The 20,564-nt window shown below is 46.0% G+C and overlaps 1 protein-coding gene across 2 annotated transcripts in view; it reads left to right on the top strand.

Moving 5' to 3' along the window:
* The window catches only part of UBXN4 (UBX domain protein 4), a 252,926-nt gene that overhangs the window by 103,955 nt on the left and 128,407 nt on the right, over positions 1–20,564 (top strand). For both annotated transcript variants that reach the window (XM_069225071.1, XM_069225072.1), the window contains one exon: positions 5,159–5,286. In XM_069225071.1, coding sequence (XP_069081172.1) covers positions 5,159–5,286 — 128 coding nt within the window. The remainder of the gene's footprint in view (positions 1–5,158; positions 5,287–20,564) is intronic.

Genomic DNA, 20,564 nt, shown 5'->3' on the forward strand with positions numbered 1-20,564 from the left:
AGTAATGCAGGGAAGACTCCTGTTTTATTGAGCAATGGCATGAATAATTACTTATAGTTACTACACTACTGTACATTTCAGTAGCATAATTGTCTCGTCTCTAGACACCAATAATAGGTGTTCTACACCTATATATTTGTTTCAAAGAGATCCACTTCCCGTCATCCATGTCTTTGAGAATTGAAATTTTTGGATTGTCAGTAGACGCACTACTGCAACTTAGATCAAGGCTTCCAAAATCTTCTCTCTGGTTATACTGCATATTTGTAAGACCAAATAAAAAATGCCTCCTATTTAATCATTTAATGAAGAGATTGTAGTAACCAATAACCTGACCTGAATTCCAGCATGTTTGCTAGCAAGGTTTTGTTCACTAGAGGCCAAGGGTATACCATTATCTCTGTTCATAATTCCGATCCTGCCTAAAGAAATGGACTGTTATCGTTCTACTCTCTGTTCAGCACTGTGCAGTGATAATGAACATCTTACTACCCCTAAATAGAATGACTGCAAGGATGCCAGTCCGAGTCTTCTGGCTTGCGGTAAGGCCAACAATTATGGAATGTTGACGGCAAAAGAAGCACAGAAGTACTATTCCTCTCTCTCCAGAATAGATACCAGTCAGATGAAGTAGCCTTTGATCTACAGTTTGGTAAATTGTATGTGAAGTTTCAATTTATTCTTGCTGTTGATCCAGAAAGCTGGAAATTAAGAACATGAAAAAAATCCCCTCCTGTTTCTTCTGTCAGCATGTTACCTTTTAGAAAAAGAGAGCACAGACTATTGCCAGCAAAGTTAGATAACCATGTCGGAGAAACATCCTTCTCATCATGCTATCACTGATTGTGCATTGAGCCTGATCAGTGTAAAACAAGGTTTTGGGCATCTGCCAGCTTAAGGTATAACAGAAGGCAGTGAAATAAAACAACCGTCTTCTGCCATTTGTGGACTCTAGCTTGCACCAATAGTGTTTAATCAACCAGTTTACTTCATACCAGAAGCCTGTAGTACTTACCTCTAGAAGTGAAAATCTACCACAACTAGGCAAGCATGGAAAACTGCATACTATAATTTCAAATCAAACATAAGAACATGGTACTAGATCTTTTAGTTCCCTGTTGTGAAAAGAAGCAACAGTCTTTGTTTCCTGGCTGTAACCCAATATCGATCAGATAACCTCCCAGAAGAAGAACAGACAAGAATGCCACCTTGAACAGGTCTGTTTTATTATTGTGTTCAGTGATACCTGTAGACTGCTAGTCTCTGAGTCGTTACCTTAGAATGTTCACAAGTGTCAAACTGGATCTGGAAAATCATGAGCAGTTCCTCCATGCAGGTGTAGGGGGCATTGATCAGATCCACTTTAGAGTTGTCTGGGTTATCCGTTCCTGATTAGATGTGCGCAGTGCCTATCTAGGCTCCACCCGAGCGCACTAGCATCAGTTCTTTTCGTGCAAGCAGCGCAGATTTGGAAGAGCTTTTTTTTTTTTTTGTTGTTGCATTTTGTCAATAGTTTTCTAGCACTCTTTCTCCTAGTGTGCTTTAGGGATGTCCTCTGAAACATCTGTGGGTTTTGAGCCCTGAGGAACTTGTCACAGGCAAATGTCAATGACAGACCCCCCCCACTTGGTTTGCCTCTGTTGCCTGGAGCTGGATCAGCACCCAAGTGCTGCCCTGACTGCCTTGTGATGAACCCTGAAGCTATCCTGAGCGAGCACTGAAGCTACTGGTTACTCAACACTGAACGTATCTGCAGTGCTCCAGGTCCCGGTTGCATAGAGGTCCCAGGCCTGGTCTCGGAGTAGTTCTCGATTGGGGTGGGGGTTGGTGGTTGGCAGGCAGGGGTGGTGGGGGGGTAGAAGGGGAGAAGGCAGTGAAAAAGTCAAAGCACTCTTTGACTTCACCATGCTGCTCAGTCATTGGACACAGCGCAGGCACAACATCATAACTCTAGGCTCCACACCCACACTGGACCTACCAAAATGTTCCAGAGCTGGAGTGATCACTGCCCAATTTCACAAGTTCTATGAACCTATACACCTAATTTTTGGGCAAGCCAACCTCTCTGGAACGTTTTTGGGTCCCATGAGTTTAGAAGGTGTCCCGACTGGATTCCTGCTGGTAGGCTTGTCTTCCATGCGAGTTGCAAATCCATGGCCTTCATTGAAGTACTGTTCAGTAGTGGCATTCCTGACCGCACCAAACACATTGCATTTCCTAACTTTGATATGGAGCCGGACAGGCGTCTTCTGACGTTGACTCGCCACTGACCGGACCAAGACCTTCCCGGTCGGAGTCGCCTCCATTTTTTGATAGGCCCTTTGAGGAATATGCTTGGGGTGGACCTGAGGATCCATATTGCTGCCCTTCCCTTCCCCCCCCCCCCCCCCTCCCCCCCCTTTGAGGAGCCTTTGGCTGAGGTTAACTGGTAGAAGACACTGGCCGTTGCTCTGGAAACCTCCCCAGACATTGGCGTGGTCTCCTCCTAGTGTGGCAGGACATTTTTGGAAAGAGGATTTTTTTTCTTCCACCAGCCTTGCACTGTGGTCTGTGAACACTGTATGTCTCTTGTGTTGATACACCCACATAGTGTGGGACTTAGTCGCACCAGTGCTGCCCATGGTCTCGGAAGAGACCTGAGCCATCCAGACCCTGGCTTTTGCTAATGGCACGGATGTAGCAAATTTCAGAATATGCTGTGGATGGGACACAACAGACTCGCTGGATACAGCAATTGTTTCTTGGGAGATGTCCAGGAATCCCTTATGGACGTGCCTTTCGACTGCATGTGTCTTTTCAGCAACAAGGCAGATTCAGCGCTTGAGCATAAGGACAGCAGGGCTTCCAACCAGTTAATGGGTCTTTCCATGGGCCCATGTCGCCCTCATTCTTCCTTCTGTGGCTATGTAAGGGGCTACCAGTCAGGTCCATTTCCACCCTACCACCACGGCCAGCAGACTCTCCAGTCACGGACACAGCTCTCACAGGCCTAGTGGGACCAAAAGCTGCTAGAGATCTGCCCAGTCCACCACTCTAATGGCAGCTGCAACCTATAAACCTCTTAACATGCTCCCGCGACATTACAAGCAACTGGTTGGCGGCAATATCCACCTTCTGTCCTGCTGGCAGTCCTTAACTTTAGACAAGTGGATGGCCCAAATTGTTCAGCAGGATTACACCTTTCCATTCATGTAAACCCGTCACCCATGCCACTGTACTCAGATTGGCTTATGGAGGATCATTTTTCCCTGTTGTGTCAGGAAGCACAGGCCCTTTTGGCCTAAGGGGCCATTGAGAGGGTACCAGCATCAGAAGATGGTTGTGGTTGTTCTTGCTACTTTCTAGTTCCGAAATAGGATTGGGGACTCTGCCCTGTTCTAACCACCTTCATCGACTTTCTAAAGAAAGAGAAATTCCTGATGTCCCATTTTGCTCTGGTTTTGTCAGCCCTATATCTCAAAGCCCAGATGGTGGTGCTGAACTTGCAGGACGCATATTCTGGATGAGGAAGTAAGAGGGGTCTGCCGCTGACCTAATCACATTTTGTAAGCCACCACTGCAGGTCTTTTGCAGTTCCCTCCAATTTCTGGACCAGGTCAGAGAGATTTTCCTAATGTTACACACAGTGGGAATTCATGTCCCACAGGAGAGCCTACATACGCCAGCAGGAATGCTTTATCAGCAGGATGGAGTCTCAAGAGCCTTAGTCAGTCTCACTGAAATCCAGGATCGAGGCTGAAACATCGGTACCCTAGTCTGAATATCTGGCCTCAGCGCTCCAAAGGATAGGCACAGAAAAGCACCATCTAGAACAGAGGTCCTCAAACTGGGGGGCGAGCCCCCCTTGGGGGGCCTCAAGTGATCCCAGGGGGGGTGCCAAACTCTGGCCAAAAGAAATATTATACAGATAACATGCCTTTGTTTTAAGCAGAAGCATGTTATTGCAGTTTTAAAAAGGTAACAGTACGTAACTGCAATGTTTAAATAGGTTTAGGCCTATTTAAACATTGCCATCTTTCTGAAATAATTGTGAAAAATTCTGAGGGGGGGCCCAATGATTTTTATTTTTCAACTGGGGGGGTGCGGCATTAAAAAGTTTGAAGACCACTGATCTAGAAAGACTCAGATAAAAGGGAGCATCTGTGATGGAAACAGGTGTGATTTTGGCATTTTGATAGTGAACCCCAGAGACTGCAGGAGGTCCACCGTAGTCTGGAGGTGGGTGACAACTGCCTGAGGCGAGCCCCCCTTTCAACAGCCAGTCTTTGAGGTAGGGGAACGAATACTTCAGATAAAGCATTGTGTTCAGCCAGATGTTGCAACATGGGTTTCTGATTGAGAAAGCTGCCGATCACTCGACATAAATGCTATGAATGAAAATGTTTGTAAGCTCTCCCAGATTTTGAACGAGTGGGAGGTGGAGAGAAAACAGATGCTTGCAACATACTACCTTGGCGTTTAATTGAGAACATCCTGGTACAGAGTAGGTTTTTTAAGGGAAAGTATAATACAACTTGGCCATGAACAGCATACAAATATGTGGTCACGAGGCATATAAGGGATTCTAGACTAAGTGACGAGGAATATATGGTAATGTTTGGGGTATTTTTCCTATGGCAATCATAATTGTTTAATAGTTGTGTAAGCCTAATTTATATGATTTAAATTAGATGAGCACTTAATGAACACTAATTATTGTAAAATACCTAAGGTATGTACTGATGATTCTGGGGGATCCCGGGTGCAGTCCCTCATTGATACCTTGCAAGAGTACTTGACAGGCCTGCTGTATTAGAAAGATCTCTACACTTCTGTATATTTAATTAAAAGAAGCCTGCGGGAATTACCTGTCTGTTTCGCTTTTCTCCACAGCACCAACATTTGTCTTCCTGGGCTATTGAAATTGATTCAGATGTTACCCCACATCTCTAAAAAGAGGGGGTTTCATGAAATCCAGGCCATGATATGATCACTTAGATTTGAGGGTGGATACACCATTTTTGCCATGGTATGCTCATTAACCACTCAACTTGTAATTAATCACACTGTTCATCCAGTTCGGTGATCAAATTGGCTTTTATACCATGATACATACCATGATGGTCTATGCAGACTAGTAATATTATCAGTTAATGTGTCCCTTGTGCTTCCATTTAAGGATCGGGCTGACAGAGCAGCTCGTTTTGCCAAAACCAAGGAAGAAATTGAAGCAGTGAAGGCAGCAGCTTTGCTGGCTCGGCAGGAAGAGATGGAAGCAAAGAAGGAAGCTTCTGTTAAAGAAAAAAGGTATTATTTGGCCCTATCATCTTATAGTTTTTTTCTCCATCTCCCATTTTAACTATGTTTTTATTAGGTTGAGCATAGCAGTGCGCAAGGGCTGTTTTTCCGATGTCTTGGTATGTATCTGGGCTTTAAACCACACCCATCGCACGCCCATCACTATCACTCGTTCATGGGCTTGCCCTTCAAAAATCTTTTATTTTCGGTGGTAAATTCTTTACGTTTGTCCCTTCTTGGGGTGGTTTAGTTACCGCCTTGGACTTCGTCCCCTATTACATGGCTTATTGCACTTTTGCTGATATGTTCGACTCCGAGCTAACTTCTTTTTCCTTTTGTTTGCTGATTCATGCTCATGTGGTGGTGCTTTGAATCGGCTCGCTTATGTGAAACTGTACTACTTTTCATTTTCAAATTATGTGGCAAGAAAAGTCCGCAAACTGCCTTCTCTGTCTAGTAGGTTCAACATCTGTTACTGTTGTAGCTCGTCAGAACCATGTGCTGGGTGCCTCAATCTCAGTTTAGCTGGCATTGGTTGCTTAACAGTTTTTTCTCTTTTCTACCCTCACACGCCCTCTGCCCCAAAATCTCTGATCCAGTGCTGAACAAACACTTAATCTTGCCATCTCATAGTTTCCCTGTCACTGCATGCTTTTGCCTGACCCTTGCTACCAATCTACAGGGAATCTTGGGCTTGAGCAATTGACCATAGAAACACTACTTTTAATGCAGTCATCGTTTGACATTTCTTCTGGGAAGAGTTTCGACTTTCTGAATTGTGAAGTCTCTGAATTAATCCTCGAAGGATAGGAGGGACCCATTTTTAATTTTTTTTTTAAACCTATTAGCCTTTTGCTTTCCCGCTTGGCACATTAGCTGTTTCCTCCATGATGAGTATGCCACAGATGGCTGTTTCCAAAAATCATCTGTCTGCACGGTCTTTCCTACTATAAAGTTACAGTAGCTTGCTGGCCTGCAAGCAGCAGTTGTGAAATCTATTTCCCCATTTTGGAGTCCAGTGTGAACGGTCCATCCACAGGGAGATTGAGGAATACTGCCTTTGGTGATTGAGGGAGCATATCTCTAACAAGTAATCTTTCAATGTTGGACATTACCAAAATGTTCACAATGAGTCATCTGTTTGGATAAAAGTATTCTGTGTGGTATTCTAAGGCAGTGTTACTGAGCCCTTGTACATTTCTGTTTTGCCCTATTCATTCTTTTCCAAGTGAGCTCGACAGTAGTACAAGCACACTGATAGTCTCACAATTTACTAACTGTAAGACATCAGAGATAGCCTCTAATGTCTAGGGAGCATCTGAAGTGCAGTCCTATTTCCAAGGGTGACCAATGTAGGTCACCAGTTGATTAGAAACTGACAGTGGTTGCAGCTTGAGATTCTAGTCAAGGGCACCTCCCTTTTTGCTTTTACCCCTGACTCCCCCTGTTGATGTTAGTGTCATTCATCTTAAATGGAATCCTTTACTTTCACACTTTTTGTCTGTATTCTGCATCCCTGTAGGAACGCTCTGCCTAACTGGTTCCATTACATATTTCACAAGTGCTAATCTGATAATGTCTGAGGAGGGGCAGAAGGGCTGCATCACTTAAACATTTGCCACACCTTGTATCATGCCCCTCCAAGATTTGAAGCGCCCTAGAACTCACAGTTCATGCAACCTGATGGGCCAGGCCTGGTCACCAGAGGAAGATAATATTTCTCTCTTTGTCTAGTATGAAGTTCAGGATTTCTATTCACTGGTAAGGCAGAAGTGCACCAGCATAAGCGAGAATACAGAAAGTGGGGTTGGTGCTTCATAACCAATTTCCGTCAGGCTTTAGCCAGACTAGGCTTTAGTATGTAAAGTCTCCAGAGTCATCTTGCAGTTGAACCGGCGGAGAGAAGGAAGAACTTACCTGCCCGCACAGGGAACTGGAGTGAGTCTGTCAGAAGGAGGTAACCTGATCCATGGACTACAATCAACCACAGCCAAAGCTCAGCAGACTGAATCAACTTGTGTGGAGGACATGCTGATGGGAGGGAATTGTCCAAGAACAAAGAGATAGCCACAGCCAACTCCCCAAGAACCTACAGCACCATCTAGGCCCAGGATCTGCCCCTGTGCCTTCAGAGTTGGGAAGGGATGTAAGCTTGTACATGCCTCTCCATTGGGAGACCTGTGAAAACCTGACTTCAGTTCTGGCCTTGTCCCATCAGTGGTTTGGTTTTAGCAGAGTTGAAATCATCAGGCAAACAATCTAATGGAAGGTCAGTTGTTGCCATTTCTTACATCTTTGTTACATTCATTGCATCCTCCCTTTTGTCCAGTTTTCCTATATGTAAGGAAATGCCTCCCCCTGACTTTTTGCCTTTGCTGATGCCAAGTTATGATTTGAAAGTGTGCTGAGGCCTGCTAACCAGGCCCCAGCACCAGTGTTCTTTCCCTAAAACTGTACCTTTGTTTCCACAATTGGCACACCCTGGCATCCAGGTAAGTCCCTTGTAACTGGTACCCCTGGTACCAAGGGCCCTGATGCCAGGGAAGGTCTCTAAGGGCTGCAGCATGTCTTATGCCACCCTGGGGACCCCTCATTCAGCACAGACAAATTGCTTGTCAGCTTGTGTGTGCTGGTGGGTAGAAAATGACTAAGTCGACATGGGACTCCCCTCATGGTGCCATGCCAACCCCACACTGCCTATGGCATAGATAAGTCACCCCTCTAGCAGGCCTTACAGCCCTAAGGCAGGGTGCACTATACCATAGGTGAGGGCATAGGTGCATGAGCACTATGCCCCTACAGTGTCTAAGCAAAACCTTAGACATTGTAAGTGCAGGGTAGCCATAAGAGTATATGGTCTGGGAGTCTGTCATACACGAACTCCACAGCACCATAATGGCTACACTGAAAACTGGGAAGTTTGGTATCAAACTTCTCAGCACAATAAATACACACTGATGCCAGTGTACATTTTATTGTGAAATACACGCCAGAGGGCATCTTAGAGATGCCCCCTGAAAACATACCCGACTTCCAGTGTGGGCTGACTAGTTTTGCCAGCCTGCCACACACCAGACATGTTGCTGGCCACATGGGGAGAGTGCTTTTGTCACTCTGTGGCTAGTAACAAAGCCTGTACTGGGTGGAGGTGCTTCTCACCTCCCCCTGCAGGAACTGTAACACCTGGCGGTGAGCCTCAAAGGCTCACCCACTTTGTTACAGCGCCCCAGGGCACTCCAGCTAGTGGAGATGCCCACCCCCTTCGGCCACGGCCCCACTTTTGTCAGCAAGGCCGGAGGAGATAATGAGAAAAACAAGGAGGAGTCACTGGCCAGTCAGGATAGCCCCTAAGGTGTCCTGAGCTGAGGTGACTCTGACTTTTAGAAATCCTCCATCTTGCAGATGGAGGATTCCCCCAATAGGATTAGGGATGTGTTCCCCTCCCCTCAGGGAGGGGGCACAAAGATGGTGTAGCCACCCTCAGGGCTAGTAACCATTGGCTACTAACCCCCCAGACCTAAACACACCCCTAAATTGAGTATTTAGGGGCTCCCAGAACCTAGCAAGATAGATTCCTGCAACCTGAAGACGAAGAAGGACTGCTGACCTGAAAGCCCTGCAGAGAAGACAGAGACACCAACTGCTTTGGCCCCAGCCCTACCGGCCTGTCTCCCCACTTCAAGAGAAACTGCAACAGTGAGGCGTTCCCCAGGGTCCAGCGACCTCTGAAGCCTCAGAGGACTACCCTGCATCTAAAAGGACCAAGAACTCCCGAGGACAGCGGCTCTGCTCCAAAGAAGAAACAACTTTGCAACAAAGAAACAACTTTAAAAGGACTCCACGTTTCCCGCCGGAAGCGTGAGACTTTGCACTCTGCACCCAACGCCCCTGGCTCGACCTGTGGAGAAACAACACTACAGGGAGGACTCCCCGGTGACTACGACCCTGTGAGTAGCCAGAGTTGACCCCCCTTGAGTCCCCCCTCCCCCCACAGTGACGCCTGCAGAGGGAATCCAGAGGCTCCCCCTGACCGCGACTGCCTGCTTCTAAGAACCAGACGCCCTGGTAAAGACACTGCACCCGCAGCCCCCAGGACCTGAAGGATCCGACCTACAGTGCAGGAGCGACCTCCAGGTGGCCCTCTCCCTTGCCCAGGTGTGCCCCCCCTCCCCCCACCCCAGTGCCCTACAAAACCCCCCTGGTTTGCCCTCCGAAGACGCCGGTACCTACCTGCTGGCAGACTGGAACCGGGGCACCCCCTTCTCCATTGAAGCCTATGCGTTTTGGGCACCACTTTGACCTCTGCACCTGACCGGCCCTGAGCCGCTGGTGTAGTAACTTTGGGGTTGCCCTGAACCTTGGACCCAACTTTGAACCCTGTAGGTGGTTTACTTACCTGCAAAAATAACAAACACTTACCTCCCCCAGGAACTGTTGAAAATTGCACTGTTTTGTTTTGTGAAAACTGTACATGCTATTTTGCTGATTCAATGTTCCTAAGTTACCTAAGTGAAATACCTTTCATTTGAAGTATTACTTGTAAATCTTGGTCCTGTGGTTCTTAAAATAAACTAAGAAAATATATTTTTCTATACAAAAACCTATTGGCCTGGAATTGTCTTTGAGTGTGTGTTCCTCATTTATTGCCTGTGTGTGTGTACAACAAATGCTTAACACTACCCTCTGATAAGCCTACTGCTCGACCACACTACCACAAAATAGAGCATTAGAATTATCTCTTTTTGCCACTATCTTACCTCTAAGGGGAACCCTTGGACTCTGTGCATGCTATTTCTTACTTTGAAATAGTACCTACAGAGCCAACTTCCTACACTGGTGGATCAGCGGTGGGGTTCAAGACTTTGCATTTGCTGGACTACTCAGCCAATACCTGATCACACGACTAAATTCCAAAAATTGTCATTAGAAACTGATTTTTTAAATTTGAGCTATTTTTCTAAAATTTTAAAAGTCCTGCTAGGGCCTTGTGTTAGTCCCTGTTAGCATTTCTTTTAGAGTTTAAAAGTTTTGTAAAAGTTTGAATTAAGTTCTAGAGATAGTTTTAGATTCTTAAAAAGTATTCCAACTTTTAGAAACCTAATGTCTGCTGCAGAAGAGATAGTGATTGAACTCAACCTCACCCCTTACCTGCATCTTAGGATGTCAGAGTTAAGGTCTCTCTGCAAAATCAAAAAAGATAAAGACTGGTTTAAACCTTACCAAAGTACAGCTCCAGGAGCTCTTGGCAGAGTTTGCTAAAAATAACCTCTCTGATGATACCTTCCCAGAGGGGGAAGCTAGTGATGTGGAGAATTTCCCACCTTCAGTCCTAGATAGGGAGCCCAGGGTTTCTCAAACCCTGTCTCCACAAGTGATAGTCAGAGATGTTGCTTCTCTCACAGGAGAGTCCAACAGCTCTGCAAGCATTGAGGGCAGCCTCAATGAAGATGACCTCCTGTTAGCCAGGATGGCCAAAAGATTGGCTTTGGAAAGACAGATCCTAGCCATAGAAAGGGAAAGACAAGAGATGGGCTTAGGTCCCATCAATGGTGGCAGCAACATAAATAGGGTCAGAGATTCTCCTGACATGTTGAAAATCCCTAAAGGGATTGTAACTAAATATGAAGATGGTGATGACATCACCAAATGATTCACAGCTTTTGAGAGGGCTTGTGCAACCAGAAAAGTAAACAGATCTCACTGGGGTGCTCTTCTTTGGGAAATGTTCACTGGAAAGTGTAAGGATAGACTCCTCACACTCTCTGGAAAAGATGCAGAATCCTATGACCTCATGAAGGCTACCCTGATTGAGGGCTTTGGATTCTCAACTTAGGAGTACAGGATTAGGTTCAGTGGGGCTCAAAAATCCTCGAGCCAGACCTGGGTTGATTTTGTTGACTACTCAGTTAAAAAACTGGATGGTTGGATTCATGGCAGTGGTGTAAATGATTATGATGGGCTGTACAACTTATTTGTGAAAGAACACCTGTTAAGTAATTGTTTCAGTGATAAACTGCATCAGCATCTGGTAGACCTAGGACCAATTTCTCCCCAAGAATTGGGAAAGAAGGCGGATCATTGGGTCAAGACTAGGGTGACCAAGACTTCCACAGGGGGTGACCAAAAGAAAGGGGTCAGAAAGACTCCCCAGGGGAAGAGTGTTGAGACATCCAAGGGAAAAAGTAGAGTCTTCTACAGGGCCCCAAAAACCTGCTCAGGAGGGAGGGTCCAAAGCCTCTTCACAATCCAATTTTGGGTACAAGGGTAAAAACTTTGATCCCAAAAAGGCCTGGTCTCGTAGCTGTAATCAGCAGGGACACCAAACTGGAGACAAGGCCTGTCCCAAGAAAGGTTCCACTTCAAACTCTACTCCAGCTAACACTGGAATAGCCAGTCTCCAGGTGGGATCAACAGTGTGCCCAGAGCAAATCAGGGTTCACACTGAAGCTACATTAGTCTCTGAGGGTGGGGTGGACTTAGCCACACTGGCTGCCTGGCCCCCTAATATGCAAAAATACAGAAAGCAGCTCTTAATTAATGGGACAAGTGTAGAAGGCCTGAGGGATACAGGTGCCAGTGTCACCATGGTGACAGAGAAACTGGTTTCCCCTGGTCAATACCTGGCTGGACAAACTTATCCAGTCACCAACGCTGACAATCAGACTAAAGTACATCCCATGGCTATGGTAACTTTAGAGTGGGGAGGGGTCAATGGCCTGAAACAGGTGGTGGTCTCCTCAAATATCCCTGTAGACTGTTTGCTTGGAAATGACCTGGAGTCCTCAGCATGGGCTGAGGTAGAACTCAAAACCCATGCAGCCATGCTGGGTATCCCTGAACTGGTGTGTGTCAAGACAAGGGCACAGTGCAAGGCTCAGGGTGAAAAAGTGGTGTTGGAGCCTGGAAACAGGGCCCAACCCTCCAAGAGAAAAGGAAAGAAGACTGGGGAACCAGCTTCCACACAACAAGAGAAAGAGAGCCTCTCTTCCCAGGAAGAAGTTCTGCCCTCTGAGGGAACTGAGCCCATGGAGTTGGAACCTTATCAGGTTGAACTCTTAGGCCCAGGGGGACCCACAAGGGAACAATTGTGTAAGGGACAAGAAACATGTCCCTCTCATGAAGGCCTTAGGCAGCAAGCTGCTGAAGAGACCAAAGGAAAGATCATTGGAACACATAGAGTCTATTGGGAAGATGGACTCCTCTACACTGAGGCAAGAGATCCCAAACCTGGTGCCAATAGGAGAGTGGTAGTGCCTCAGGAGTTTAGGGAGTTCATTCTAACCTTAGCTCATAATATTCCACTTGCTGGGCATTAGGGACAAACCAAGACTTGGGAAAGGTTAGTTAACCAAATTCTATTGGCCCAACATGCCCCAGAAAGTAAAGGAGTTTTGTGTCTCCTGTGCCACCTGTCAAGCCAGTGGTAAGACAGGTGGACACCCAAAGGCCCCCCTCGTTCCACTTCCTGTGGTGGGGGTCCCCTTTGAAAGAGTGCGTGTGGACATAGTGGGTCCACTTGAACCTCCCACAGCCTCAGGGAACCACAATATCCTAGTGGTAGTGGATCATGCCACTGGGTACCCTGAAGCAATTCCCCTTAGGTCCACTACTGCCCCTGCAGTAACTAAAGCACTCATTGGTATCTCTACCAGAGTGAGATTTCCTAAGGAGGTGGTGTCTGACAGGGGTACCAACTTCATGTCAGCATACCTGAAGCATATGTGGAATGAGTGTGGGGTGATTTACAAATTCTCCACGCCATACCATCCACAAACCAATGTTCTTGTAGAAAGATTTAACAAGACATTGAAAGGCATGATCATGGGGCTTCCTGAAAAGCTCAAAATGAGATGGGATGTCCTCTTGCCATGTCTGCTTTTCGCCTACAGAGAGCTGCCTCAGAAGGGAGTAGGGTTTTCCCCCTTTGAACTTCTGTTTGGCCATCCTGTAAGGGGACCACTAGCTCTTGTAAAAGAAGGCTGGGAGAGACCTCTTCATGAGCCTAAACAAGATATAGTGGACTATGTACTAGGCCTACGTTCCAGGATGGGAGAGTACATGGAAAAGGCAAGCAAAAACCTTGAGGCCAGCCAACAACTCCAGAAGATGTGGTATGACCAAAAGGCTGCTATGGTTGAATTTCAGCCAGGGCAGAAAGTCTGGGTTCTGGAACCTGTGGCTCCCAGGGCACTTCAGGACAGATGGAGTGGCCCTTACCCAGTGCTAGAAAGAAAGAGTCAGGTCACCTACCTGGTAGACCTAGGCACTAGCAGGACCCCCAAAAGGGTGATCCATGTGAACTGCCTCAAACTCTTTCATGACAGGGCAGATGTGAATCTGTTGATGGTAACAGATGAGGACCAGGAAGCTGAGAGTGAAAGTCTTCTCAGCACAATAAATGCACACTGATGCCAGTGTACATTTTATTTTATTGTGAAATACACCCCAGAGGGCATCTTAGAGATGCCCCCTGAAAACATACCTGACTTCCAGTGTGGGCTGACTAGTTTTGCCAGCCTGCCACACACCAGACATGTTGCTGGCCACATGGGGAGAGTGCCTTTGTCACTCTGTGGCTAGTAACAAAGCCTGTACTGGGTGGAGGTGCTTCTCACCTCCCCCTGCAGGAAATGTAATACCTGGCGTTGAGCCTCAAAGGCTCACCCCCTTTGTTACAGCGCCCCAGGGCACTCCAGCTAGTGGAGATGCCCGCCGCCTCCGGCCACAGCCCCACTTTTGGGGGCAAGGCCGGAGGAGATAATGAGGAAAAACAAGGAGGAGTCACTGGCCAGTCAGGATAGCCCCTAAGGTGTCCTGAGCTGAGGTGACTCTGACTTTTAGAAATCCTCCATCTTGCAGTTGGGGAGGATTCCCCCAATAGGATTAGGGATGTGCCCCCATCCCCTCAGGGAGGGGGCACAAAGAGGGTGTAGCCACCCTCAGGGCTAGTAGCCATTGGCTACTAAACCCCCAGACCTAAACACACCCCTAAATTGAGTATTTAGGGGCTCCCAGAACCTAGCAAGATAGATTCCTGCAACCTGAAGACGAAGAAGGACTGCTGACCTGAAAGCCCTGCAGAGAAGACTGAGACACCAACTGCTTTGGCCCCAGCCCTACCGGCCTGTCTCCCCACTTCAAGAGAAACTGCAACAGCGACGCGTTCCCCAGGGTCCAGCGACCTCTGAATCCTCAGAGGACTACCCTGCATCTAAAAGGACCAAGAACTCCCGAGGACAGTGGCTCTGCTCCAAAGAAGAAACAACTTTGCAACAAAGAAACAACTTTAAAAGGACTCCACGTTTCCCGCCTGAAGCATGAGACTTTGCACTCTGCACCTGACACCCCTGGCTCGACCTGCGGAGAAACAACCCTACAGGGAGGACTCCCCGGCGACTACGACCCTGTGAGTAGCCAGAGTTGTCCCCCCAGCGACGCCTGCAGAGGGAATCCAGAGGCTCCCCCTGACTGCGACTACCTGCTTCTAAGAACCCGATGCCTGGTAAAGACACTGCACCCGCAGCCCCCAGGACCTGAAGGATCCGACCTCCAGTGCAGGAGCGACCCCCAGGTGGCCCTCTCCCTTGCCCAGTTGGTGGCTACCCCGAGGAGCCCCCCCCCCCCCCCCCCCCCCCCCCCCTCACCCCTTGCCTGCCTGCTTCGCTGAAGAGACCCCTGGGTCTCCCATTGAACTCCATTGCAAACCCGACGCCTGTTTGCACTCTGCACCCGGCCGCCCCGTACCGCTGAGGGTGCACGTTTTGTGCTGACTTGTGTCCCCCCCGTGCCCTACAAAACCCCCCTGGTCTGCCCTCCGAAGACGCGGGTACCTGCCTGCTGGCAGACTGGAACCGAGGCACCCCCTTCTCCATTGAAGCCTATGCGTTTTGGGCACCACTTTGACCTCTGCACCTGACCGGCCCTGAGCTGCTGGTGTGGTAACTTTGGGGTTGCCCTGAACCCCCAACGGTGGGCTACCTTGGACCCAACTTTGAACCCTGTAGGTGGTTTACTTACCTGCAAAACTAACAAACACTTACCTCCCCCAGGAACTGTTGAAAATTGCACTGTCTAGTTTTAAAATAGCTTATTGCCATTTTTGTGAAAACTGTACATGCTATTTTGCTGATTCAATGTTCCTAAGTTACCGAAGTGAAATACCTTTCATTTGAAGTATTACTTGTAAATCTTGGACCTGTGGTTCTTAAAATAAACTAAGAAAATATATTTTTCTATACAAAAACCGATTGGCCTGAATTGTCTTTGAGTGTGTGTTCCTCATTTATTGCCTGTGTGTGTACAACAAATGCTTAACACTACCCTCTGATAAGCCTACTGCTCGACCACACTACCACAAAATAGAGCATTAGAATTCTCTCTTTTTGCCACTATCTTACCTCTAAGGGGATCCCTTGGACTCTGTGCATGCTATTTCTTACTTTGAAATAGTACATACAGAGCCAACTTCCTACACTATACATTTCACTAACCCCCCACAGTGTGATCTCACCTAAACTATTAAAATAGTATTCCTACTGGGCCACTGAAAACGTACCTCAAAGTATCACAAAATGCTGCTCACAGATCGCGATATTGCTTTCTGTCATGGAGAGAATGACCCTTAAAAAACACTGGTCCATTGTGTGACGTCATCTGACTAAATTCTTCCAGCACCATCAAACATTCAGGTGTCAACCTGCTAGCCATTCAGCCATGTAAATTTGAAAGATTTTTATGTATATGTCTCTTCTTCTCCTTTCTGGATCTCTTTCCAAAATGAAAGGATGGAAGAAAACTTCCTCAAGGCATATGTTTTCTGCTCTTCATGCAGTGTGAACTCTGCAGACCTATACAGCTGCTGGTTCTATTTTCTTTTTGCCTGAATTGCAAGTTAGAAGCCTAAATAAAGTTGTTCCAGTCAAGGCTTTTCCACCTATGTAGACATTTCTGTCTCTTGTCTGTCACACTTTACATTGAACAACATGTGTTGATTTCTCTCCTGTGTCCCTGACCACCGGGATCTCTGAAATTTCAACTTTATTTGTTCCACTACAGAAATGTACAAATAAGTGAATACCTGAGGCAGTTTCTGCCATATTGTGATATGAACCTATTATCAAAGACATTTGTCCACATAAGTAGTTCAGTGGGTATTGGATTCCCTGGGGCTTGTAGTAGGACATATACATAATCTTAACTGATGTAGTGGAGTAGAGCTCAAAATAGAACAAGTTGTCTGCTTCTGATAGGCAAGTCTAGTTATCAAGTCCTATTTATTTATTAGTGGTGTCTTGTGGGACAAGTGGCTGGAAGGAAGACTACTTAAGTGCTGCCACGCGATAAACCTTTTGACGAATGTGTGACTACAAAGGACATCGCCTTTGCTCCAGACCAGAATCTTGTTACCCCCCTATGCTGAGGGAGCCTACAGTTAGATCCTCACTCAAATAGGTCCTAAGTGGTCATTTTATGATAACACACCTTCGGTTTAGTGATTAGGGATCCTCAGCCCTGACAAATGCCCCAGACTGATTTAGGCTCATAAAGAGAGGGCAGAAACATGTTGGCTTGAGTAGACAGCTGGGGTAATTAGACTCTTCTTACTGTCTTATTGTGTTTTTAATCGTACCCACAGACACCACTAATAAAGGTGAACGACACCAGTAGTCCAATAGGTATTTTTAACTTGATCTGGATCCTTGACTTTTTCCAGTATTTTATTTTACATATAAGAACTCCTTCTAGTGTAGGTCTTACCAAGAGGTTGGCACTGTCCTACCAGGGTGGGGAGAGGTGGTCAAGGATGAAGCATGACGCAACAAGTGTGTGAGACCACCTCTTCCACCCCATTTGCTGGATAAGTGCTGCGTTCTCTAATGACTTTGGGACTTGATAACTAGTCTTGCCTCTCAGAAGTAGACAACTTGTTCTACTTTGAGCTCTACTCCATCACACCAGTTGTGATTCTTGATTTTTCTTGGGAGGATGTGGTGTTTAGGTTTTCCCTCTCTTTCTCTCTCTGTGGTCTGTAGGACATATGAACACCTGGGCGCACTTCTAATGGAAAATCTTTACTTTGCGCAGCGAGCTCCAAAAAGCAGGACTCCACTTTTCTGAACATCTGTGCAACGCCATGGCAACTGGTATGTGGCTTCCTGTTGATGGACCCTGTGCTCGACAGCTGAGCACAGGTTACCAGACACTCAACCATCCTTTGACATCACCAGAAAGGGTCCTAGAAAGTACCTACTAAATTATTTGTTAAGGATGGGACTTTCTCTCTTTGGGTCTAGCATTTCAGGGTCTTTTATTGCATACATTTACAATCCTAACATATGTACCTGGTGCATTCTTGAACACATTCCTCTGGCTACAGCAGTCTGCACACCGAAACTCCAAGACAATTAACTGAAACATTTCATTTTCATTCAAATATTCTTTGAAGTATCTAACCCATATGCTTTCAAAGTGACTTGAGAATAGTCTCCCATAGGATTCACATTGGCCAGATTGTTCATTGTTAAAGTATTATCTAGTTCTGAACAGTAAGGAATTGCAAACCAGTCTCGGGTTGTTTCTCTGGCCAAGGTGGTGAAAGGCAATTACGATGTTTGATGCCTATCTGTGTTTAAAGTGTACCACTGCTTGTGAGTTCCAGCCCCATTCTATGATCCAAAGTAGATCTTCACTGCTCGTCCTGACTACCTGTAAAACGGCAAATTCTAAAAGGGTGTATTTTGTCACTCACTTTGAGTGAAACAGTATTGTAGACAGAGTACCCTAGTGATAAACAATTGTAAAGTGTAACCGCTAGGAAAAGGCATTGATATAACCCTCTTCCCAATAGCAATGTGACTTACCATTGTTAAATGTATGCATGTTGGAGGAAATTTAGTGCCAGCAAGGTATACTTTCTGAAAGATATCTTCCTGTAGATCCTTCTCATTATAAATATGCTTTAGACATCAGAGTGGATCTGAAAACTTTCCCCAGCAGTTGCTGTCTAACATCGATTTCTGTTTTTCTACATCTTATCAGCAGTGTCCAGACATCTTTCAGTGTTTTACAAATAACATTTCTCAGCGTTTTAACTGAAACTAGGTCAAATGTCTCCTCATAAAAATCTACCTGCAGATTCCTTGCCCTTGAACATTCCAGGCTCTAGAGTCGAAAACATCTGCAGTATCTCTCTTACACCGATAAGTGGCATTGATTTCATTTCAATGTGGAGTTGTGATGACATCACCTAGGCATATCGTAACAGGTCTGGCACCCATGTTTTCTGATTTTCTCTGCCCTTCAATACCGTCCAGAGTTGCGCTTTCCTCTTTCCAGAGGTTTTCTCTTACACAAATGTTTTTACTTTTTGTGCAGTAAGGTCAGTGTCGCCACAAAAAATGCTCTGGCTTTACGTCTTTTTGATGATGTGATGAACATTATGTCCATCACAGATTCGCAGTTTGACTCTCCGTGGTACCTCTGACCGAGGTATGACATGTATGACTCGTATGTGAACTCTCTCAACAAATGCACCATAATGCCGTCAAGGAGCATTGAGCCAAACTTTTTATGACTCTCTCCGAAGAACGCTGTATGCACTGGTGGCGAATCATGTCACGATTGAGGTCATAAGTAAGGTCAAGGTCCCCTTTCGATGTTGTCTTCCTCAATCAAGTTATCGAGGGACACGAAATTACGTCACAAGATAAAGACTTATTTGTCTTGTTCCCCTTATTGTTCCAAGAGAGCAGGTAAGAAACCTCTGGCTCTATCCCGGAGCCAGTGTTAGTCGAGATATCTTTGTTCCAGTGATGCGTCCTCTACCACAGACTCAGACTCCGTTGACTGACCTTTTAATCTTCTGTCATTGTTGCCTTAAGTGTTCTCCACTTGAGTTGCTTGACCTGACCCTTTCTGCACATCACCCCTCCACCAAATTGATTTATTCAGAGAGGTGGGACAAATCTGGTTCCTGGTTCCCTGATTTAGAGATTGATCCTCTCAAAACTTCACTGTCCAATGTGTTAGTTTGCACTGCCCTTGGCTCAACAAGGCTGTGCAGTAGCTATGGTCAAGTGGTATCCCTCAGTCCGATTGAAGTTCCTTTGTTTACCAGATAACCCCTCTTTTCAAATTCCTGGTGGTCCTAATATTTCTGAAAGGGTTGACAAACCTGTGTCTGCCTTTACCATTCATAGTGCCACAATGCTATCTTAACCTGGCTCTAACATTTCTTTTGGGAACTTCATTTGAGCCTTACACAGTTGTCAACTTAAGACAATTAACCCTCAAGACAGTTTTCTTGGTGGCCATTACTTCAATTTGTCGTAGTAGCAAGCTTCAGGCCCTTTCTGTTCACCCCCCCCCCCGCACCCCCATATTAACATGTTTTTGCCAGGCAAGTTGATGCTCCAAAAGGAATCTGGGATCGTTCCACCAAAGCCAAATCTCATACACCAGCCTTAGCTAGAGGTGTGCCAGTGGCAGACTTATGCAAGGCGGCTACGTAGTCCTCTCACCACACCTTCACCAAATATTATTGATTGGATTCTGAAGTGGGAAGATATTGTCACTTTGTGCCTTCTGTGCTACAAGATTTCCTAGTCTAACCTTTATCAAACCCCTCCTCCTTTGGGAATCTTGTTAAAGTTGAGGAATCTGCAGGGAGAAGTATCTACCAGAAGAAAAAGCTACATACTTTGACAATGTTTTTTTTCTCATGGATACTTTATCTACCTGCATATTCCTCATTGATCTTCCCACCACCCCCTCTCCTGAAGAAAGTGTTAATACCCTTTATAATAAGATATCAATTTAGTTATTCACTGCACCACTATACAAATATCATTCTTTTTTAATATACCTCGAAAATAGTTCTACTGTGTTTGTGCTGCTAACATAAAGACCATGGTCCTGTTGCTACATTAATCTGACATCATGATTCCAAGTCTGAGGTAAAAACTACAAGTCAACAATACCTACAGGCATTGGAGAGCTATTGCAGAACCTTTCCAGATCCAGTTTAGCACCTGGGATATTCAAAAGTGACGAATTTGCAGGTAGCTAGAGTATCCACCAGAAAGATTTTCACAGAAGGTTACTACCTTTTTCTTTAAATCCTGTCACAGATGATGTAAGAAAAAGTTTATGTTTGTTTGAAATGAGGTAGATGTGCTACTAAACAAACAGTTGTTGAAGCATGTGAACATCTTGTCATGGTTTACTGCTGTTTCACATTACCGGGGGATTCAGAATCTGATGACTGATAATGATCCGTGATTGTGAAT

Source organism: Pleurodeles waltl, chromosome 3_1 (genome assembly GCF_031143425.1).
Source record: "Pleurodeles waltl isolate 20211129_DDA chromosome 3_1, aPleWal1.hap1.20221129, whole genome shotgun sequence".
In the NCBI taxonomy this organism is placed as follows: Eukaryota; Metazoa; Chordata; class Amphibia; order Caudata; family Salamandridae; genus Pleurodeles; species Pleurodeles waltl.